This window comes from Strix aluco, chromosome 2, assembly GCF_031877795.1.
Source record: "Strix aluco isolate bStrAlu1 chromosome 2, bStrAlu1.hap1, whole genome shotgun sequence".
In the NCBI taxonomy this organism is placed as follows: Eukaryota; Metazoa; Chordata; class Aves; order Strigiformes; family Strigidae; genus Strix; species Strix aluco.
In genome coordinates this window covers 42,452,028-42,469,977 of record NC_133932.1, presented here as the reverse complement: position 1 = coordinate 42,469,977, position 17,950 = coordinate 42,452,028, and the positions used below count along the sequence as shown (strand labels likewise).

The 17,950-nt window shown below is 37.3% G+C and overlaps 1 protein-coding gene across 5 annotated transcripts in view; it reads left to right on the top strand.

Annotated features, from left to right (window-relative positions):
• The window catches only part of USP9X (ubiquitin specific peptidase 9 X-linked), a 107,359-nt gene that overhangs the window by 31,844 nt on the left and 57,565 nt on the right, over positions 1-17,950 (top strand). For all 5 annotated transcript variants that reach the window (XM_074814526.1, XM_074814522.1, XM_074814523.1 and 2 more), the window contains 9 exons: positions 3,026-3,138; positions 3,904-4,122; positions 5,286-5,401; positions 5,646-5,897; positions 5,974-6,112; positions 7,684-7,836; positions 11,731-11,835; positions 13,326-13,532; positions 14,450-14,586. In XM_074814526.1, coding sequence (XP_074670627.1) covers positions 3,026-3,138; positions 3,904-4,122; positions 5,286-5,401; positions 5,646-5,897; positions 5,974-6,112; positions 7,684-7,836; positions 11,731-11,835; positions 13,326-13,532; positions 14,450-14,586 — 1,441 coding nt within the window. The remainder of the gene's footprint in view (positions 1-3,025; positions 3,139-3,903; positions 4,123-5,285; positions 5,402-5,645; positions 5,898-5,973; positions 6,113-7,683; positions 7,837-11,730; positions 11,836-13,325; positions 13,533-14,449; positions 14,587-17,950) is intronic.

The window sequence follows — 17,950 nt, the reverse complement described above, 5'->3', positions numbered from 1 at the left end:
CCACTCTTGAGTTCCTTACTGAAGCAGTATCTTCTGCATTTTCTTGAAATGGTTTTTTTTAGCCATCTATCTAAAGCAGGGACAGCAGATTTGTGTTGTCATGTTCCAAAGTTTCTTAGCCAGGTATCTGGGCTAGAACCAATTCAGTCAAATGAACTATAGCAGGGTCAGTGCAGCATCTTGATGTAGCAGCACTCTCATACTCCTGATGATTAAGAGTTATTGAAAGACTGCCAGAATCTGAGTGCCATGTGTAGCCACTGTGCCCATGGGCAACTGTGGGTTTCCTCTGAGGTTATTAGCTCCAGGCCACTGTCAGTTCTACAGGGTCTGAGCCAGCCTTTGCTAAGCCACTGAACGGTTTCTGTGCTGTGCTCCAGGCCTGGCACAGTGCCACACCAGTGTGTGGAGCTAGCTAAGCTCTGGGGTTCCAGTTACAAAGTTGTGTAGTCCAACATCCTGGAGAAGAGGAGCTGGGTGATTTTGCTTGGGGCCTTGGTGCTTCAACCATATACTGTTGAATACCCCTTAGATGCATCAGTTTTTTCATATACAGTTGCATCTGGACTGACAAGTTTTGTGGACACAGAGTGTTTCTGCTCTTGTGTCAGGGTTAACATACTCTGTGTGTTTTATCTGCCAAATCGACTGCTTTTAAGCATAAGTACAGAAGTCAAATGGCCCTCTGTTCTTCCTCTGGTCCCTTAACTGCAACTCCCGTATACTGTATATTGCACATGGCCTTGTCCTTTCATACTAGTTTTTTTCTCACTGCATAACTCATTTCTCCAACTTTTCTCTAAATACTTAGCTCAGGGATGCATATACTTACGTATCTCTTGTATTCTTCCTTATCCTTCACTGCCCTCAGAATTTGGACAATTGAGAGAAAAATGGCTGCTTGCAGTCTTTCTTAAGAGTTAGTGATACTGAATCTGATTCAAGCGGTAGAATCTGATTCAAGCAGTAGACGCCAGGTGTCTAGTGTAACTGCTGTTTCTCTTCTCACTGGCTTTGGATTGCTCTTGCTTCCTCTCCCAACCCGCTGTCTTCTAGGACTCCTGTACCTTCCTTTTGATGATACTTCAGTCCTTATAGACACCTAGCCTTGGCTCCTTCCATAAGTGTTATCAGTTGTTTCATCTGTTGTTTCAGCAGTTTGCAGCACTGTGGGAGAAGGTAGAAGGTTATTGTATATCTAGGAGTCATACAGGTGTCTTCTGAGGTTCTACATCTTCCCTCTCCAGTGAAGTACGGAAAGGACAGTGTGTTTTAAAACAGTGTGTTTTGGTATTCCTGAACTTGGTTTGAAATGTCTTGCTGACTGAAGCTGTCTAACCATTGTGGGGGGAGGTGGTCCAAGAAGTACTTGAAAGCTGGAGAGATATTTCAGTGCAGTGTACTGGTACTCTGAGGAGCATTAAAATCACTTGAGTGCCGGCTTTGAATTTGTATTCAAGAACTAAGTGCACTGCTACATTTGGGTTCAGAAAGGAACATTTCCCCTAGGTAAGCCCCCTAGGTTGACCACATTAGATACCTTCCCTGTCCTCTGTTTTGTATGGGGTGAAGTTGTCATCTTTACCTCCTTGAGGATTTAACAAAGTCCTGAGTTTACTGCAAGTGCAGTAGTGCATCTCTCGTCTTTTGTCATGTTGTCATTGCTGTGGCTTGCAGCCTTGTATTATTGGTCTTAGAACTTACTACATAGAGTGGGGATGTCAGCTATCCAGACTGCAAGCTACATAGAAAGATAACGTGGAGATTTTTTATACTTGGCCACGTGTACTTCTGGTAGTGATAAAAAGAGGGTGCACTGGAATAGTTTTCAAGGAGGTGACAGGGGCTCTCCATATGCTTTACTCTAGTTGCTTGAGAGCCACACCCACTGTAAGAGTATAGGCTAGCAGGCCCTGTTACAGGAGTTTGGAAAGTTTGGTATCTACTGGCATGCAGAGCAGATGTTCTGTTACCACTTTTGAAAGGAACTTCTGTTGTACAGTTGTTTGTGACTATGAGGAACCTTAATTTGATAATGCAAATCAATCCTTCCCAAACCAGTGGAAGTTACTGTCAGGATGTCTCATTAAGGAGATTGCAGGAGGAGGGAGTGGTGGCAGTGATTTTTGGGAATCTGAACGCTGTAGGCTTGTTGCATGCTAAGATTCTCTGATTGAAAATTAAACTTGTTCCGTAAAGAAACAGTGCAGGCAGGTCACAGTTTTGTTTTTATAAGGTACCCAATGGCTTTCATTGTTTCCAGTGTGTACATACATGATCAGTATATTTTTCTGTTGACTTTTAGCCCTATTTAGAGTTTCTAACTGAGCTTTTGAAGGGGAAGTACAGATTTCTTGAAATACTGGGTTATAAATAACTTCAGAGTTTTAAAATAGCTAAGAGAAAAGTATGGCCCATTATTCTTTAATTGTAAACTTGACATGGTGGCTGTGAAGGTTTACAGCAGTGTTGGGGTCTAAGTGTATTGGGTCCTGGCAGCAGAATGACAAGAAACTGTACTTGGAGGGAGGGTGAGAGACAGAAGGATTCATGTTTATTTTTGCAGGTGAATTGTGTCTGGGAAACTGAGCAGGTCTCACCCTTTCTGCTTTTCACTCAGAGTTTTACTGGTAGCAGCTAAATAAGAGAGAGCATAAATGGGTGTATACCAGAAGAATGGAAGATAAAGATTGTACTTACTGTTACTTTTGCTACTATAACTTTGAGTGTTACAAGCGTGGGAAAAAAGCACTCTATCACATGTTTTTAAAATAATTTTAGAATTATCTAAAGGAGTGCAATTTTTGAGGTGGATTTACTAGAACATTATTCCATCATGGTTTTGTCCATTCAAGCTTATGTAAGTTTGCTTCATCTAAGGCTTCTCTTTTTAAAAGAATTCTGAAACTTTAAACACCAAACCTTTGAAGTCCAAATCGCTGCTTTCAATATTTAAAAGTTCATCTAACAACTAATGAAATTGCATCTCTAATAGTCTGGTTTTTTGTTTTCTATTTTAAAATAGGCCTTGATGTCAAAAGTGAAGCGTGCCAGCGATTTTTTCGAGATGGGTTAACTATATCTTTCACAAAAATCCTTACAGATGAGGCAGTGAGCGGCTGGAAGTTTGAGATTCATGTGAGTTTTTAACACGTTTCTGAAAAGCATAGTAATTTAAATGAGGAAGGAGACTGCCTTTGTGACTATGAGGAGACTGCATCTTATTTTTGAAACTCATCTCAACAGAGAACTGGGAGAACTCTTGTACAAATGGCTGGGGAGGGGGTGGAGAATCGTCCTGCTATCAATATTTTGTCTTATTGCCTCAGGTGTTTTTGGAAGGAAATAAAACATGAGAGATGATATGGGGAGGAATGAAACTTTGCATGTTCAGTAGTGCAGCTCTTGTTAGGCAGGCTGTCTTTGGCCCGATGTCTAGAGACCTGCTTATTTTTATGTGCAAGCTAGGACATGAAAACTTGCTTTTTTAGTAAAAGCTTTTAACCACCTGCTAACTTCAGAATGTTTGTAGCAGCTGCTTGAATATAAAAACTACCTGTTGGACAGCTAGTCATATGCCAAATGAGAAACTGTAGAGATCTTTATAAGCAAATTAAAATCTGAGAAATGGGTAAAAGAAGGAAAAGTTAATAGTTCAGTGGTGATTCATGAATGTCTCAACTAAAAATACTTGTGTCTTTTTCCTAAATTTAATTTTTAGCTGAAAACAGATAGTTTAAGGTTTGTTTAAAGCCTTTATTAGAGGAAGTACAAATTAAGATACAACATTGTAAAACTCCTTATGCAATCCTGCATGCTAGGTACAAATGGTTCAGAGTTTATAGTTCATATTCATTGTACAGTCACCTGCCGCATTCTTGGTGGTTGTTTTTTTCTTAATAGAGATGTATTATTAACAACACTCATCGACTAGTGGAACTGTGTGTGGCCAAGCTGTCCCAAGACTGGTTTCCCCTTCTTGAACTTCTTGCCATGGCCTTAAATCCTCACTGCAAATTCCATCTATACAATGGTACTCGTCCCTCAGAAACAGTTCCTGCAGGAGTCCAGCTTGCTGAAGATGAACTTTACGCCCGTCCTCCTGACCCAAGATCACCAAAGGTAAGAGAGTGTTTTCAGACCTGTATTTTTAATTTTATGCAGTGTTACCTAATTACACAGTAGCCATGGAGAAGTGTTTTTAGAGTGGGAAAGAAAACCCCTTCATTCTCTATATCACTAAGATGTTACAGTGATATATATGGACTCTTAACCAATCATGATTTAATGTACATTTCCCCTTCTAACTCTTTCAGTCTTTGGTCCACAATCAAACTGTCATGTGTTTCTGTGGTAAGCTGGCACAACTCTGTTGGAATGCCATTCCTACTGTGTTAATTGGCTTGCTTGTATTTGCCAGTTGATGGATTTACCTTCTCACTCAACATGATTTTGTAGGTGACATGTTTTGAGGAGGAAATTATGTGATAAAGTAGGAATTTTCTCTCCCTTTTCTTACAGTTCTCAATGATTGCAGAACTGTTTTTAATTGGCCATTAGGATGATGCTAGTGTTAGTGTGGTTTGGGAGTTTTTTTTGTTTGTGTTTGGTTTTTTGGGAGTTTGTTGGGGAGTTGGGGTTTGTGTTTTTTGAACTGGCAGTGCAGATTAGTCATCTGTTCTGGTTCTTGGGTCTGAATTTTTCAAATTGTGCTCCAAATGGCACTGGTACAATTTCAGGAGCTAACTGAATTATATTTTTGTTGCTTTCTTCCTTTTTTTTTTTCTTTTTAGTAGAACTGCTAGCTATTGATATGTAAGAACCAAAGATAAAGAACTGGGTGTCCTTGGACTTCCTTGCATTGCTAACTGTGTTTAGAAGAATGTTATTTTGCATTCTTACTGCTTTTATATGCAGTATTATCACATCCAGACCACAGAAAAATACCAGACTTGTCATGCTTTCTGTAGTAACTTAGCAGCCAAAGCTGAACGTGAAGTATAGTCATTTTTATTCCTATATATTTGATAAATTTTCTGAATAACTAATGTACAGTATCTGTTCTTTGACATGGTAATGGGAAGGGTCTTGTTGCCTATTTCTAAGTATTTTCTTAAAACTGAATATTTAAACTACATAGGCAAGTTCACTGTAAGTTCTGTTACCTTCTAACACTTTATTGTGTAAGGACTTTCTTAAAGCAAGCTTTGTTACTAACAGGTACTTGAAAGTATTTCTAAATGGTAATTTGTAAAGGTCAGAAAATAACTTTTATTATATTGCAGGGTTGGCTAGTAGATCTTATCAACAAGTTTGGCACATTAAATGGATTTCAGATCTTGCATGATCGCTTCATGAGTGGATCAGCGTTGAATGTTCAGATAATTGCAGCTCTCATCAAGTAAGTTTTTTTTGAAACTAACAATTTACATATATGGAAAAGTTGGACTAAGCATGAAATACTATATTATCACAAAGCTTAGTCTTTTCTTGACACACTTCCTCTCACTCTATCTCTGTGTTTACCTTCAGCATTTCATGTGCTTGTAAATAGACTTGAGTTTCTTGAATGAATTGCTCCTTACCATCTAATATTACACAAGTACCGATTATGGCACTTTGATCCCCTTTTTCTTTCTTTTTAGGCCATTTGGACAATGTTACGAATTTCTAACATTACATACAGTGAAGAAATATTTCCTTCCAATTATAGAAATGGTTCCACAATTTTTAGAAAATTTAACAGATGATGAACTGAAAAAAGAAGCAAAGAATGAAGCCAAAAATGATGCTCTGTCAATGATAATCAAATCTCTAAAGAACCTAGCTTCAAGAGTTCCAGGACAAGAAGAAACTGTAAAAAACTTAGAAATATTTAGGTTAAAAATGATACTTAGGTAAGATGCTACTCCTAGTATGATATGCTACTGCTGACTTTTTTTGCACACTTCTTACATTTAATTTCTCTTACAGGTTGTTGCAAATTTCTTCTTTCAATGGTAAAATGAATGCACTAAATGAAGTTAACAAAGTAATATCCAGTGTGTCATATTATACTCATCGGCATGGTAATCCTGAAGAGGAAGAATGGCTTACAGCTGAAAGAATGGCAGTAAGTTCTCCTCTTCATCGAAATTAATTGAATAGATTTTCTTCCTTGTTATTACTTTAATGGTAGAAGTAGCTGTATATTATGGATCCCGCACACACTACTGATTTTCATATCTGCTATTATAAACAGTATCACGTCATGGTAATAAGTCATTTCAATAGTAGTCTTTCTGTGAAAAAATGCTGTATTTGTTTCAAAGCTGCCATTGAGAATTATTTTCAGTGCTCAAAACATGCCTTAAAAAGGGATCCTTGAATAGTATGTTTTTTACATAGTGTTTAAAAAAATAATAAACCTAGATAAAAAGGTGTGATTCATGTGAAACTTTAGTGCCACTGTACCTAAAAATTGAATGTTCATTTAAATAAGGATATAGTCTAGCTTCTGTGCTTCAAGTAAGTTTTTCTTATTAGAGTTCTAAGTGACTACTCTGCTTTTCACATTTCAGAAGCTGGATTCTTTGGTACAGAAAGTTTTAGATGTCACACTTTATTTAATATTTACATACTTTGAATACAGTTTCATGCTTAAGTCCATATGTAGGGAACTTATTAAAATGAACATTTGTAAAATTAAGGACAAATTTTTCTTCATCTTTGTGAAATTTAGTTGTGTTAAGTGATTTTTGCACTGTTCTGCCCTGTCTTTGTGACTGGCTACCTGTTGTGAGGTTTATAATCTGCAAAAAGACTGCTGACAAAAAAGAATGTCTGCAGTTTGACTTCATAAAGCGATAGGAGGAGATAGCTCTCTTTTTACATACTCCCTATAGTTTGATATCTCAGATGAGACTCTGTTTTTAAATGCAAGCTTCTAGATAGAAGTATTCCATGAGACTAGCTTGAATACTGTAAGTCCGTAATCAAGGACACTGTTGTAAGGTATGATGCTGTGTACGTTTGTTTTCTTTTTCAGTACTCAAAGCAGACACTGCTTTGCTTCAGTAGGAGCAAAAAATACAGGACACCATGTCAATGACACCACTGGAAAAATTGCATCTACTTAAATATGGTTGAATATTGGCCTCTAATTCAATTAGAAGCATTTTAAAAAACCCTATAAGTGGCAGTACTTAAATAATCTGACCTTTTTATATTTCAGTCTTTGCTTATGCCCTTTTTATGCGATATGCTGTAGGCATACCAGTAAAACTAGAAGTGTCTTAAGCAACTTGGGTTTGATATTTAATGATTGTGAATTGGAAGAGAAAAATTTTGTTCCTTGAATAGAAGAGCTAACTGTTCCTCCCATTGACTTTTTATGTTTGAAGTTGTTTGAACATTTTTATGCTTTGGGTTCATAATTTAATGTCTGAAAAAACACTTCCTCTTGAGATAACACAATACGCTAGTCACTGTGATACTTAAAATGCTGATTATTTTTTTTAAAGAGGAAATTAAAGTTAGAGATAAATACCTTCCTCTTGTGCTGCATCTTTCTCACCTCTCCCGATGAGAATATTGTATATAAAGTCATTAATCTGTAACAGGTTGATATTTGTCTTTTTATCTTAAATATCAGTGACAGCACTTCAGTAATTTGAGATGGCACTACTTTCTTTTTATATTCAGGAATGGATCCAGCAGAATAATATTTTATCAATTGTGTTGAGAGATAGTCTTCATCAACCTCAGTATGTAGAGAAGTTAGAGAAAATTCTCCGTTTTGTCATCAAAGAAAAAGCCCTCACTTTGCAGGATCTTGACAACATTTGGGCTGCACAGGTAAAGAATTCAACTGCTTGCGTGCTACTGCAAAGGAGGGATCTTGTTGTATGTCATGTATTGAGAAGATGACTTGTGCTTCTTTTGCTTGGTGTTAGACAAAAGTAAAGAAAAATTTGAAATTAAATGGTGTTCTTTTCTGGGGTCCTGGATATCAAAGTTGTCTTCTCAAGTGTCCTCAGTGGAAGGGGTCAACTACACATGTATGTAAAGTCTAAAGGAACAGTTCAGAACATGGTGCAAAGATTATCCTTTTTAAGTATTAAGGAACCCTCAACATTGGTGAAAGTCTAGATTATGAAGGAACATGCTACTTAATGACTTAATATTTTAAAATGCTTTAATATCTGAGTTCACCACAGTTGTGTAAATTTTTCTTGGGCAGAATGCTATTAATAAAGCTTATGATAATGACTGTTCTAGAAGTTTTTTAACAGCAAACTCTTTCCTTTGTGTTTTAATGATTATTTTTGAAAAATCATAAATTTTGCAATATTGACTTGTTTACGAAAATGATCGGTGAAGCTGGGCTTCCTACCTGTGGGCTGCATGAGTTTAGCACACATAATGGGCAGCTGAAGAGACAAAATCATTATTAATTATTGAGTAGACAGAAAATAAAAGGTCATTTTAGGATAGAGACAAGCATGAGTACATATATCCTTGTTCATAAGTAATGGGTAGTAAAACTGTAACTTAATTGTACAAGTAAACCCTTAGGCTAGTCTTTCAAGTGCAGGAAGGCTAAATCTGGTTTCCAAGATAAGAGGGTTGTACTGGTTTTGGCAGGGATAGAGTTAAATTTCTTGATAGTAGCTTATGTGGAGCTATGCAGGTAAAGCAAAAGTTTTACCTCTTGAACTCTATGTCAACCCACAAGTTCTCTCACTTTTACCCTTCTGATTCTCTCCCTCATCCCACTGTGGGGTGGAGAGTGAGCAGCTGTGTAGTGCTTAAATTGCCAGCTGGGGTTATACCATGACAAGGGCTAATACAGGAATTGGGTAGTATTATATCCCTAATTTATGTGTGTTCATGCGCTTCTGAAACTGAGTTTGACTTGAGTGGACATATCCAGGTGTCCTTATTTTCAGGTTACATTTAAAACACTTGGGAATATAGGTGATGTAATAGAGGGTTGACTTGAAACCTCTGGTGTTTCAACTAACTTCATAATCTCTAGACTTCAATTCCAACATGATAGTAATTGCACAGGCTGAACTCAAATTTTCTCCTTATCCCAAAGTCCTGTTCAGAGAATTACATTGTCTAACAGAGCAATACACAGATTACTTGAGTCCATGATCATACTGTTAGTTTTCAACTTGTGGTCTGTGGACCTCTCCAGACTGTAAGAAGTCGGGGGTGGGGGGAAAGACTTTGAGAAGTTAGTTTGCTGTTATTAGGCTTGTATTAGCTATATTAGAGCCTGACCTTTTATAAGGACAAAAAAAAAAAAAAAAATCTGAAATTTGGAAAAAAGTTTTTCAAGAAATTCTATTACTCCTGGTGGCTGGAAATGGGATGTGTGGATAAACTAGTTTAAGCCAAACTTTTTACACTTCCAGAAAAATGTGAACAAGTGGTGCAACCCTGAGAAAATAGGCATAGTCCACCCCAATGGTTGCAAAACAAATTTAGGAATAAATTTCCCATGCCCTCAGTTACCCAGCTTACTCAGCTCACTTCGTATGCTTTCAATTAGGTAGTTGCCACAGTGCACTTCCTGCAGTTTTGCCCTGTTTTTTATTTTTGTGTGAAAGTTGAAATTCAGTAAGTCTTGTTCGCGTAGATAGTTTCACTGTGGCTTTGGCCATGGAATTTAAATAGACTAAAAGGTAAGAATACCAAAATCTGCTAATACAGAATGATTTTTACCAACTTGACTGCTCCCTGTGTTTAGTAGTTTTTAGAAGTTCTTACTAAATGACTGCTGCTGAGAGCAGCTGGAGCATGAAATTCAGTAGCGAGGAGTTGATTTACTGTGTAGCTTTATATAACAGGCAGGCTATTTTAGCTCTGGCTCAGTGCAGCAACGGTGTGGTTTTGCTTTCAGGCTAGAGCTGTTATGTTGCTGCCTGGGTTTAGAGGCAACAACAAATTTACAGTTGACAGTATAGAAGTGCCCTGAGAATCTCAGTATACAACTAGAATAAAAGTAAGTAGTTTATGAAAAGTAATATAATCATGCTGCTTTTGCCTTTAGAAAGTAACGTAAGTTTTAAGTTTTATTGAAGTGTTTTCAGGTCTTACAGAGCCAGTGCTCACAATATAGAAGTGTATTTGATTAAAGGAATAATATTGGAAGTCTCTAAAGGCAAGCATTAAGCTGCAGTCTGTTGAGTTGCAAGGATAGGTCCAGTTGGACAAGAAATAAAATTGCAGAGATTAGTGTTGGAGTCTCATTATTACTTACATTCTGGAGCATTTAAATAGAACTTTACAGGTGCTTCCCTGTTCCTGCACAGCAAGCTGACAGTTCCCACACCGTGTTCCATTTCTTCTCCTATTGTCTCGTACTGCTTTCCCAGCCTTTTCTGTTCTTAAGGGCTTCCCTATGTCTGTTAAAAACCTCCCAAGACAAGATTGTTATATGCCTTTTTCTTACTCTTCTTGCCTTGCCCCCCCAGCAGCTGTCCATGCTGCTGCTTTTATTTGTTATATTGTAGATGTTCCTTCTGCCCTGTATGCTCTCAGTTTTTCTTTCTATTCAGGAAATGGTCTGACGAGAGAAAAAAATTCTACGATGTTTTGCAAAATCAAGTGGAATAAGTGGTTTCATAATTCCTTCTCTTGTAATCTGACCCATAACATGAAAAAGAATGTTTCTACTTAATTTTTCTTTTTAAAAAGTAAATTTTATGGCACGCTATAAAGAATTTATGGCACAGCGTGTAACGAAGCTATTAGTCTCTTTTTTTGTCTTTAAATGAAATACTGATGCAAGCTTTTAGAAGGAAATTAATTTTAAAACTGCTCATGCATGCATTTTTAATACTGTACAAAATTAATTACAGTGACTTTGTTTTCTAGGTATTTCACATTTTTTATTCTATGCTTACAGGAAATTTTTCTGCAGTAAATCAGCTATTGATTCACATGGTCCAAAAGTATTGGTTTTGAGTACAGATTTAAAGTATGGGATGCACTTTCCAGCCTGGGCATGTAGGAAGGAAATTTTCTTCTCACCCAGTTAAAATTAAGCTAGCTGTTTTCTTCTTACTGTTTTCCTCCTTAAATGTCAAAACAGTAATATACACCAAACTTTTACTTAAAACCGTGTCCAGTATATAACTCAACATCTTGCTGTTAGTTGATTGTTAGACTTTATAAGCTGCTGGACTTGAAAATGTTCTCTGCCAACAAGTTGTTTGTAATAGAAAGCAATAGTTGTCCGTGAATCCACTAGCACAAAGGAAGTACTTCAGCCTGAGAAACAATGTGGAAGTCCTGAAAATTGTTTTACAGCTTAAAACACCTCAATGAAATTCACTGAGGAAGTGGATTTTGAGTCCTTTAAAAAAACCCCAAAAACCTACATTAAAATAAAATACTGATTTGTAGGTTAAAACATGCTTTTAGACTATTGTTTACTGTCCCAGCATGATTGGTAAAAAAGTAAATATTGTGATAGTGCAGTATTTATATTCTAAATAAAAACTTGTGTACACACACACAGAGCACACTTAAATACTTAAACATACCAGGGAACTCTAAATACTGTGACTTCCCAGTGAAGTAAGCATTCAGTTTGCCACGCTGCTCCCACAGCATCAGCTTCTTTTGCTGGCCACCTCAAACAGTCTTTTTGTAAAAATGATGTAGGATGCCTTGCTCCTTGACTTAATATGGATTGCTACAAATGTTGGTGGATTCTTTTTGTCTTCTTGACAGGCAGGAAAACATGAAGCCATTGTAAAAAATGTACATGATCTCCTTGCAAAATTAGCTTGGGATTTCTCTCCTGAACAGCTTGATCACCTGTTTGATTGTTTTAAGGTAACTATGCATGTTTTGACTGTATTCAGGAAATGGTTGTGAAGTTGAATATACATTTGTGACTCTTTCACGTCTACTTTCAACTTCTTTTAGGCACAGGTAGTTTCTTTATGTTAAAAGACTTCTTAATGTGTAGCAACAGTCCGTAATATTTAATATTAGAAATGCTGGATTGTGCTATTCTTCAGTGAGCATTCATTGTGAGATTTTTGATTTGCTTCCTGTCTAAAGCAAAGGCTGGTTATGCTAGTTCAATTGACAGTTTAGTTTTCAGGTTTAAATGCTTCTGGGTAATGCGCATCTGTTGAGGCCTGTAGTATTAAAGTGACAGCAATCCTAGGAGTATTGAATTTTTCAAATAAAATGAGTTATTTGTCTTACATAGTGTTTTGCATTTCTTCCAAATTATTAACTGCTGGTGATTTAGTAAATAATGTTTTTCTTCTAGCATTAGAGTAGGTTTCATCACGTTTACCAGGCACTGCTGCTTTTGATCTTTTAAGTAGAGGAGATCAAGGACTTCCGTTCCCTGCTCCCCCAACTTCCTCTCTATCATGTAATAATTTTTCTCTGGTAAACACAGATACAGAATGAAACAGTCTCAGGAAGATAATGTTGAATGTTTATAAACATGTAATGATTTGATTGAAATCACAAAACAACTTGCTTCTGAAAGTTTGTTATTCACTGGCTTTTTATGTATGCTAACATTAACATTCGTAGCTTCCAGTAGTGGTGCTGTCTGGCTTGTTCTACTGTTTCGCTTTTAGGAGATGATCTGCTGTGCTAGAAAATGCAAGCCAGCTGTGTAGACTCTGTTTTCTGTTTTTAGATAAATGCATTATAGTCACATTTTGGCTTACATGCCATTTGTGCTCTGATTAATGGAGGTCCTGTAGTTTGGTGAATATGGGTCTAATGTTCTGTAACCCAGATACTGAACTAAATGCTCAGAAATTCTGTGTGTAAACTGTTGCATGTTGTGTCTGACCTTGAAGTAGATATGGAGTAATGTTATATTGGAAACTTACTCAGAAAAAGGTTAAATTAATGCGGAGGACGTTTGTTTCAGTTAGATTCAGAGGCAGAAGTGATAATAAAATTTTACTCATTTAGTGATTTTAGGTTATTTAAGAAGTCATTTAAGTATAAGCACAGGAGTTTTGAGGAAGCATTTGCAAGGAACAGCTGAGTCTGCTCTATTTTGACTGTTGGTGAACTTGTCAATGGTAATGTTAACTTTTACAAGCACATCTGTAATCTTTAAATAAAGACCCTTTTTTAAAGTTGAATACACTTTAAACACTAGAAGAGCTATTCAATTGAGTCTGACATACATTAATCTGATGTGCTCTTTATTTTTAATAATGAAAGAAATTAAGGAGAAAGTTCTTTATATAGTTGCATCACTTTATTGTTGCATCATTTGTTAATGGTGCAGGTTATGTATGGAATTAAAGTCTGGTTTTCATGTCAAAATATTTTCTTAGGCAAGTTGGACAAATGCAAGCAAAAAACAGCGTGAGAAACTACTTGAGTTAATTCGTCGTCTTGCAGAGGATGACAAGGATGGGGTGATGGCACACAAAGTGCTGAACCTTCTGTGGAATTTGGCTCATAGTGATGATGTACCAGTTGATATCATGGACCAGGCTCTTAGTGCCCATATTAAAATTTTAGATTACAGCTGTTCACAGGTGAGTAATCTGGTGTATTTTGTTGTGAAATCAGTTACTGACAGTTTCCTTCCATCCCCCATGAAAAAATCAAGTGATTTGATAATTTAACAAAAGTGTTTGTTATCATAGATCTGTGTTATTCTACGAACATCCATGTACTTTTAAAATGTTATGGGACATACTTTAAATAACACAGTTCATGCTTTAATTGGAAAGAGTGAAATATAGCAGTTTGCCTGTCTTGTTTCAGTTGGTGACATACTGTAATGACAACATAGGGGGAAGTGGAGAAGAATGCTACCAAAGTAAACAGGGAGAAAGGGAAAACAGCCCTGCTCTGGTCTTTGCTTTTTTCTGAACTTGATTATGCTAATTTGTTTGCGTGGATTGTTTTTTTTTTCAATATAAGTCCTTATGGCGTCTGGTAGAATATTAGAAAGGATCTAGTAAAGGACAGTGAAAACTGTTACATGCTCTCCTTCCCCACCCAAACTTCTGTGTAAGTCTGCCAGAATAATAATTCATTGTGGTTCAGAATGCCGCTGGCAGGTTTTGTTTCTTAGTTGTTAAGAAACAGTTTCTCATTGTTTCTTGATATTTCATAGCAGTTTACTCTGAGTACCAGTGAGTAGAAATAAATGAAGGAAGGAAAAGAGCAAATTATTTAGACACAGATGATCCTCTCTAGCTACAGGTTTTCTTATACATACTGAATGCTTGGGTGCTTGAAGGCGGAGAGTTTGTAACACACTGATAGCTTCTGCCAACGTGTAGTGCTGCTCAGATACTTTTCTTATGCTTGTGTGCTGCAGAACTCAGTTGATTTAGTATTTGTGTGGCTTTTGTATGTTCTATCTTGGAAACAAATAAAGTAAGGGAATGATGATAGTTTCTGCAGTATTCTTGATTTTCATTATAAATGCTTGTTCTTTAAGGATCGAGATACACAAAAGATCCAGTGGATAGATCGTTTTATAGAAGAGCTTCGCACAAATGACAAATGGGTCATTCCTGCACTGAAACAGATTAGAGAAATTTGCAGTTTGTTTGGTGAAGCACCACAAAACTTGAGGTAAGAATGGAATGCAAATAAAATTTTGTCTGTTAAAAGTTGAATGGGTTGGAATGAGACAAATTTTATTTTTTTTAAAAGAGGCAGGGAAAGCTTAGGTAAAACCTTAACCTGTGTTTGAAGATGTTCTTGAGTTTGTTTTAATGTGTATAAATAACCTTTAAATTCAGACACCTAGGTTCAGTAAGAACATGTTTTTATTAATTTTTTAGAATAGTAGTCTGATTTCTGGAAAATCTGGGATCGTTTTTCTATTATACATGGACTGCCCTGCCTAACGATGGAATTGGTTTACAAAATAGAAATATATTTTATATGCATATATGTACACAAAAATACCCACCTATCCCTATTCTTTCATGATAAATTTATACAGGTCATCTAGTTTATATACTTGAAATCAAAGATGACTTTTTTTTTCTGGGAAAAATACTCTACTGATTCTCTGTCCTGAATGGAAAAGATTGCAAATGTGTTGGGTTTGTTTTAATTTTTGGTTTTTTTTTTGGTTGGGAGTGACGGGAGGTTGGTTGGTTTGTTTCTCAAAGGCAGGAAAAAAGAAAAGCCATTGTCTGTTTGGACTTGTTAAAATATATGTGCTTGTTTTTCAGTGTTTTAAATGTCTTCTCGCTATAGAAATATTTGATATTCTGTGCCCCTAACAGTTTTTGTATCCACATCAGAATTTTCACAAACTCCAGAAAAATATTGTTTGCTTATCAGTGTTGCATAATTTTTTTAATTCTTGTAAGCAGATAAAGAATTAAAATCAATGTTGCTATTAGTCTACTTACAAGAAGGATCAAGGCAAGGAGAGTTGAAGAAAATAAGCCTTCTGTTTACATAACACTATCTTCTTACTGATACTGTTTTAAGGAGCTGCAATAATATGGCATTCCTGGCTTTAGTTTGCAACATCTTTCTCAATTTTCATGACATTTTAATCCTTTACAGTTTAACATTAGTGATTGTTTGAGGTTTTTCCAACAAGGTCACAAAGTTACCTGCCGATTAGCACATAAGTTTGTTTTCTGTGTCTTGGGGTCCTTAACCTTTTACATGCTGTAGGTGACTGTAGATACCTGGTTATTCATGGTAGTTCAAGTTGAACAGTTTTTGGCACAATGCCTTAACAGAGAGGCTTTGCTTTAAGTAATTATCGAAGCAGAGCTCATTCAAGGCACTAATTAGGTTTCTGCTCTGTGAATTAATTTTGGGAGGAACCTAACTTCTTTTGATTGTGGAAATTTAGGTTCCCTGTATGGCATATGTACAGTGTGTGTGTGTGTATATATATATAGTATGTTTTGTCAGACCATCTCTTTCATTCCTCATTTTTATACAGAATTTGAAAACACGTATGGCAAGAAAGTAAACTTTGAATTAAAGGTTTTAATCAAGGGACTTAACCTCTTCCTGTGGAGAGCTTTTATGAGCAAGTTACTGTTGAGGGAGTTTTTTTAGTCAGGTAGTATTACTGCCCAGGTGACTGGAAAACCTGTGAGTGAAAACATCATTTTGAAGTACTTGGTGACTTGCTAGTCCTCAGAGTTTTCTGATAACTCTTAACATTCGATACAGTTTGGAAATTGTAAAGCATGCATCCAATACCTGTTCCTATTTGCTTACCGTATTTGACTTTAGACTTTAATTAACATCCTTCTAGAATTTGGATCGAAAATCAATCAAAACAGATGTTTGTGACAACTGCCTCAAAGACATTTCACAGAGCTTTCTGTGTGCAACATTAATTCCATAATCTATATACTACTCCTTTGGGGTGGTTCAGTTGATTGGCACTGGCAATTAAAAGCTCGGTCCAGAACAATTTAGGCTGCTGATTCTTGGCAAAAAGAAGTATAAATTATCTTATGCCATTGGCACTGTAGAGACTCTTTTGAGGAGGAGGATTTAATTGTTGCTAGTTATTCATGCAGTTGAGCAAAGTGACAAATTGGTTATACAATTCGTTTGGCAAAATTTAACTCCTGACCACAAAGAAATGCCACATGTTTCAGGAAGTTTAGCTTAACTAGAATTGCAGCAGCATAAGAAAAGAATTCTTACTTAGGTACGAGGATTCTTACTAATATTAAGGAATAGTCAACTTTATTACTCAAAATACTGACCTTTAGTGTACTGATTGTGTTGGCTGATGGACCAGTTTCAAGCACTTAAATTTGACCTATATCTATCTACTCAAGCAGTATAAGGCTGGTCTCCTAAATTATTTGCCCAGAAGAATCAACTGAGCACTTGAGAGGACCTTCTGTAAGAGTTAAGGGTTTTGTTAGTGCTTTAAAGGAAACAATGATGCTAGCTTCAAGTCACTTTTTAGTCTAAATAGTAGAATTTGCTGGATTTGGTCACTGCTATTTGGTCTTTTAATGTCTGCTTTTAATAGTACATAGCATTTGCTCATCTAGTAGACGAATTCTCAGCTTCAAAAGCTGAGTTACATGTGTAGTAGTATGTTGGGCAAGTTATATGTGCAGATGAATAATTTCTTTTAAATCCACTGTTGTGGGTTGAGCCCAGCGGGCAACTGAGCACCACACAGCTGTTCACTCACCCCTTCCCACCCCCACCCACCCAGTGCTGGGAAGGAGAAAATGAAGCAAAAGGCTCAGGAATTGAGATAAGGACAGAGAGGGGTGGCTCACCTACTATAGTCATGGGCAACAGGCAGACTTGTTACGGGAAGAAAAAGAACATCACTTTAATTCAGAATACTAACAACAACAACACTTAATAGACAGAATGGGACAGTGAGAAGCATTACCATATGTTAAAAACACCTCCCCCCAACCCTTCCCTTTTTCCAGGCTCAGTTGTGTTCCTGATACCTCCACCTCTTCCCCACCAGCGGGGCAGGGGACAGGGGGTGCAGTCAGTCTGCTGCTCCTTCCTGTAAGTGGTGGGGAGCACTCTTCTGCTTTCTTCCCCCTGCTCCACCTGGCGTCCCTCTCATGGGAGGCAGTCCTCTATGAACTTTATCTGTTGTGAGTCCTCCCCAGGGGATGCATTCTTCTTGAGATGCTCTGGCGTGGGTAATCCCCATGTGTTGCAGTCCTCCCAGCGCCAAACTACAGCAGCGGGGGCTTCTGCTCACAGAGTTCTGGCCTTCTTTGGGTGCCGCTGCCCGCTCCAGTGTGGGGTCCTCCACAGGCCGCAGGCGAATCTCTGCTCCTGCGGTGATCTCCATGCGTGGCAGGGGAGCAGCCCTGTGTCTCACCAGGGGATACAGGGGGGATCTCTGCTCCAGCACACCTCCCCCCCTTCATCCTCCTTCCTTCCACTGACCTCGGTGTTCACATAGGTGTCCTTCTCCTAATTCCTCCTCACAAGTCCCAACACCCCCCAA